This window comes from Anolis sagrei, chromosome 9 (genome assembly GCF_037176765.1).
Source record: "Anolis sagrei isolate rAnoSag1 chromosome 9, rAnoSag1.mat, whole genome shotgun sequence".
Taxonomy (NCBI): Eukaryota; Metazoa; Chordata; class Lepidosauria; order Squamata; family Dactyloidae; genus Anolis; species Anolis sagrei.
Genome location: NC_090029.1, coordinates 8269512 through 8275511, shown reverse-complemented (window position 1 = coordinate 8275511; position 6000 = coordinate 8269512). Strand labels below are relative to the sequence as shown.

The window sequence follows — 6000 nt, the reverse complement described above, 5'->3', positions numbered from 1 at the left end:
CTTATATCTAGTGCAAAAATGTTTTTAAAGCAATACAATAATTAAAATGAAGAACTATTTTAACAAAAATAAACTTAGTAGTATTTCAATGGGAAGTGTGGGCCTGCTTTTGGCTGATGAGATAGGGTTGTTGTTGTTGTGTGCTTTCAAGTTGCTTCAGACTTATGTTGACCCTGAGCGAGGGCCGGGTAAATGACCTTGGAGGGCCGTATCCAGCCCGCGGGCCTTATTTAGAGGACCCCTGATTTAGAACCATGGATTGCACATGCTTAGCATATATATATATATGCATAGATAATTTATATATGCATATTATATATATATATATATATATATATATATATATATATATGTTATCTAGATAACCTCAAGTACAACAGAAAAGGCCTTTGAATACAAAAACTTGCAAAATTATATATTTGGTGTTTGTCTAGACTCAAAAAAGCTTTAAAATCTGTCGAAAACTACAATCAAATTCACAGGAATCGTTTCCACCGAAGGGCAAAGTGATACCAAGTGTGCAAAGAACGTCTAATGGGATGTGCGTTCTCTCAACAGTATCTCCTTCGGCATTTGATTTATAATAGCTGTCATGTTTCCACAGTTTACAGAGTGCTTATCGGTGCTTTCCAAGGACAGTGCCAATGGGAAAAAAGGAGGAAACTATTTATTTTCTTGTGCTTTTAAAAGATTGACTAGAGAAGGGGTTCTCAACCTGGGGTCCCCAAATGTTTTTGGCCTACAATTCCCAGAAATCCTAACAGCTGATAAACTGGCTTGGATTTCTGGGAGTTGTAGACCAAAAACATTTGGGGACCCAAGGTTGAGAAGCACTGGACTAGAGCTTCCTACATGGAAAGTAGACTGTTGTCGAAGGCTTTCATGGCCAGAATCACTGGGTTGCTGCGAGTTTTCCGGGCTGCCTGGCCACGTTCCAGAAGCATTCTCTCCTGACGTTTCACCCACATCTATAGCAGGCATCCTCAGAGGCTGTGAGGTCTGTTGGAAACTTGGTAATCTGTGGAATGATGTCCAGGGTGTGTCAGACTGTAGAATCTATATAGCAATATTAAATAACCACTCACAAGCCGTTTTGCTTTGAAATTGATATATTGCTTGTATCTGTTTTTATTTTTTATCTGTTGGAAACTAGGAAAATTGGGTATATATATCTGTGGAATGATGTCCAAGGTGGGAGAAAGAACTCTTGTCTGTTAGAAGCAAGTGTGAATGTTACAATTGGCCAGCTTGCTTAGCATGGAATAATGTGGCAGCTTCAAAGCCTGGCTGCTTCCTGTCTGGGGGAATCCTTTGTTGGAAGGTGTTGATTGTGATTGAGCATAGTGTCTAGATCTAAGGAAGTCATGCTATCCCTCTATTCCGCTTTGGTTAGACCACACCTGGAATATTGTGTCCAATTCTGGGCACCACAACTCAAGAGAGATATTGACAAGCTGGAATGTGTCCAGAGGAGGGCGACTAAAATGATCAAAGGTCTGGAGAACAAGCCCTATGAGGAGCGGCTTAGGGAACTGGGCATGTTTAGCCTGAAGAAGAGAAGGCTGAGAGGAGATATGATAGCCATGTATAAATATATGAGAGGAAGCCACAGGGAGGAGGGAGCAAGCTTGTTTTCTGCTTCCTTGGAGACTAGGACACGAAACAATGGCTTCAAACTACAAGAGAGGAGATTCCATCTGAAGATTAGGAAGAACTTCCTAACTGTGAGAGCCTTTCAGCAGTGGAACTCTCTGCCCTGGAGTGTGGTGGAGGCTCCTTTTTTGGAAGCTTTTAAACAGGGGCTGGGTGGCCATCTGTCAGGGGTGATTTGAATGCAATATTCCTGCTTCTTGGCAGAATGGGGTTGGACTGGATGGCCCATGAGGTCTCTTCCAACTCTAGGATTCTATGATTCTATGATTGTTTCCTGTCTGGAATTCACCTGTTTTTTGAGAGTTTTTCTTTATTTGTTGTCCCGATTTTAGGTTTTTTAAAATACTGGTAGCCAGATTGTTTATTTATTACTATATTTATATCCCGCCTTCCTCGACCCCAAAGGGGACTCAAGGCGACGTACAACATAGGCAATAATTCAATGCCTTAGAAAACAATATACAAGAAACATTAAAATTAAAATCAAGAAGAGGGGGAGATGGGCAGGAAAGGTGTATAAAAGGAAGTGGTGGTGGGAAAAAGTCAGTTGTGTCTTTCTTTGCTGCAGAGATACAAGCAATATACCCATTTCAAAGCGAAACGGCTTGTGAGTGGTTATTTAATATTGCTATATAGATTCTACAGTCTGACACACCCTGGACATCATTCCACATATATATATAAACACCACTTGCCTTGTTTCCAAAGACCTCACAATCTCTGAGGATGCCTGCCGTAGATGTGGATGAAACGTCAGGAGAGAATGCTTCTGGAACATGGCCAGACCGCCTGGAAAACTCACACCAACCTAGAAAGTAGGTTGCTCAAATAAAATAATAAAATTGCCCTGATTTTTTTAAAGCTCAATACATTTCCTTTTATTTGGGGGATGATTAGCATGAAGTCTTTCCAGAATTTGCCTCGAAAATGGTAACCGGATGACTATTTCATGCAATATCTGCTAACAGAGATATAATTTATTTACCGAGAGGAGTGTAATAAATAAGGAAGACAAATACTAAGAAAGAAAGCAGGCACAAGAATGCCTCGGGCTGAGTGTATTTAACAAAAAGAGAGACCCTGCTTAAAATGTTTGCTTTCCTCTCAAATGAGAAAAAGGCAAACGAAACGATACGCATTTGCAGACACGGCTAATGAGGAGTGACTGAAAACCGGTTATGATATGAAGAGGTTTTTTTTTATTCCGCCGACTTCACCCTGCGGCAGATCTCTGCGGTGAACTCCGAACACTTGGAGTTGCCTCCCAAATCTTTGGTCAAGACCTGAAATGGCGAAAGGGAGACAAAAAGGGAGCAAGTTACATTTCGAGGCGGATTTACCGTATATACTCGAGTATAAGCTGACCTGAATATAAGGTGAGGCAACTAATCTATATACCGTATATACTCGAATATAAGCCGAGATTTTTGGCCCTTTTAAGGGGCTAAAAAATCCCTGCTCGGCTTATATTCGAGTCAAGCAGTGGCGGGTCCGCTGCCACCGAGTCTTCCACTGTCGAGCCTTATCTTTCTCTTCGCAGCCTCCTCCTCTGCTGCGTCCGCTGCAAGGCCGCAGCTAAAAGGAGAAACTGAGGCCTACGCATGGCAACACAAGCAGGGAGGGTGGTGCGCGCCTCCGTTTCTTCTTCTGTCACCGCCATGCACCCTCTGTTCTCCGCGCAGCAACCCAGCTGGGTCGCTGAACGAGAGCAAACAGGTTGTGCGCATGGCGGCAGAAGAAGAAATGGAGGCGCACCTCCCTCCATGCCCATCTTGCTCCGTTTCTCCTTCTGCTGCTAGCTGGGTTGCTGCATGGAGAGCATAGGGCGCATGCGCAGCAATGGGGAGCAGAGGGCACATGCGCAGCAATAGAAGGCGGAACGGAGGTGCGCACGTGGCAAGACAGGCATGGAGGGAGGCGCGCCTCCGTTTCTCCTTTTCTCTCTGGGCACTCTCCTCTCACTGTTTACCTGCCTGCCGAGCTTCCACTGTGAGCGATGGAAGTCAGGCAGGCAAGGGGACTCCACTGCCTCACCAGGGCCAGGAAAGAAGGGAGAAGGGAAGGAGAAAACGAGGAAGGAGAAATAGAGGACGGCAGGGAGGGAGGGAAGGAAGAAGGTAGGAAGGGGTTGAGGAAGAGAAGAAGGTAGGGAGGGAGGAAGGGAAAAGAAGTTAGGAAAAGAAGGAAGAGATGAGTGGAAGGAGGGGGGAAGGAAGGAAAGAAGGGAGAAAGAAAGGAGGAAGGCAGGCGATCCTGGGTCTAGATCAGTGTTTCTCAACCTGGGGGTCGGGACCCATAAGGGGGTCGCCAGGGGGTGCCAGAGGGGTCGCCAAAGACCATCAGGAAACACAGTATTTTCTGTTGGTTATGGGGGTTCTGTGTGGGAAGTTTGGCCCAATTCTATCGTTGGTGGGGGTCAGAATGCTTTCTGATTGTAGGCGAACTATAAATCCCAGCAACTATACTCCGAAATGTCAAGCTCTATTTCCCCCAAGGTCCACCAGTGTTCAGATTTGGGCACATTGAGTATTTGTGCCAAGTTTGGTCCAGATCCATCATCGTTTGAGTCCACAGAGCTCTCTGGATGTAGGTGAACTACAACTCCAAAACTCAAGGTCAATGTCCACCAAACCCTTCCAGAATTTTCTGTTGGTCATGGGAGTTCAGAATGATCTTTGGTGGAGTTCAGAATGATCTTTGATTGTAGGTGAACTATATTTTCCAGTAACTACAACTCCCAAGTGAAAAAAATCAACCCCCAATCTCACCAGTATTCAAATTTGGGTGTATCGGGTATTTGTGCCAAATTTGGACCAGTGAATGAAGATACACCCTGAGTATCAGATATTTACATTACGATTCATAACAGTAACAAAATTACAGTTATGAAGTAGTACTAAAAATAATTTTATGGTTGAGGGTCGCTGCAACTTGAGGAACTGAATTAAGGGGTCGCGGCATTAGGAAGGTTGAGAAACCCTGGTCTAGATGGTCTTTAGAGGTCCCTCCCAACTCTGTTATTATTAATAATATTATTATTAAGGCTGGATGGCCATCATCTGTAATGGGTGCTTTGATTGTGCTTTCCTTGCATGAAGACCGAATGAAGGGGGTTGGACTAGATGATCTTTAGAGGTCCCTCCCAACTGTTATTATTGTTAATATTAATATTATTAAGGCTGGATGGTCATCATCTGTAGTAGGTGCTTTGATTGTGTTTTCCCTGCATGAAAGCGACCACACGCTGAAAACCACAGTGTGATGCTGCAGCTAAAAAGGCCAATGCCATTCTAGGCTGCGTCAATAGGAGAAGCCTGACAGAAGGCAAAAGGGAACTGATATGAAACTTTACCCCACCTGGTTTTTAAAATTGCTTTTAATGAGAATTATTTAATGCAACTGTTTATTTTAACTTATTGTACAATATTTAGTATTGTCTTTTGTTTAATTTTTATGTTTTTTTTTTGTTTATACAGGCATTGAATGTTTGCCTGTTACTATGTTGGAAGCTGCCCTGTATCTCCATGGGGAGATAGGGCAGGGTACAAACAAATTATTATTATTATTATTATTATTATTATTATTATTATTATTAAAGTTAGTGTTGACACCACATTGTTTTTGTTGACCCTCCTTTTCTACATATAGAGCTAGTTTACTGTTTTTCTTTGAAATACAGTAAATATTCAAAAACATGTAATGATATTTTATATGTATTATTTAGATAGACTGTGACCCCTTAACCGAAACATATTATCAGATAAATGATTATGGAACATTAATAGATAAAAAGTATTGCACTGTATGCAACAAACACTTGCAAATGTATGTCTACTTAAATAAAAAAAAATGTAACCTCCTGATGCCTCAATTAATGTAATTGTATTACTATCTGTTTTAATTTTTGAAATTTACCAGTAGCTGCTCCATTTCCTACCCCCGGCTTATACTCGAGTCAATATGTTTTCCCAGTTTTTGTGGTAAAATTAGGTGCCTCGGCTTATATTCGGGTCGGCGTATACTCGAGTATATACGGTATATAAAAATGCTCTGTGCGTAATGAGTACCTTCAAAACAAAAGAACCAATGAACAAAGCTGCACATCGCAAGTGCTGAACCTGACTCAGCACACAGAATATGGCTTTGAAAAGCAGCAGATTACAGGAGCTGTCTTCATAGACCTGTCCGCAGCCTATGATACTGTGAACCACCGCCTCCTCCTGAGAAAAATGTATAATATCACAAAGGACGACCACCTCACCCGCCTCATAGGAAACCTGCTACAAAACAGGAGCTTTTTTGTTGAATTCCAGGGCCAGAGAAGCAGATGGCGGAAACAGAAGAACG

General features: G+C 42.5%; 1 protein-coding gene across 1 annotated transcript in view; it reads right to left on the bottom strand.

Moving 5' to 3' along the window:
* Positions 1–2529: 2529 nt before the first annotated feature.
* Positions 2530–6000, bottom strand: part of IDH3A (isocitrate dehydrogenase (NAD(+)) 3 catalytic subunit alpha) — a 32744-nt gene continuing 29273 nt past the window's right edge. The window contains exon 11 of the mRNA XM_067471254.1: positions 2530–2936. Within this exon, the coding sequence (XP_067327355.1) occupies positions 2853–2936 (84 nt within the window). The 3' untranslated portion in view covers positions 2530–2852. The remainder of the gene's footprint in view (positions 2937–6000) is intronic.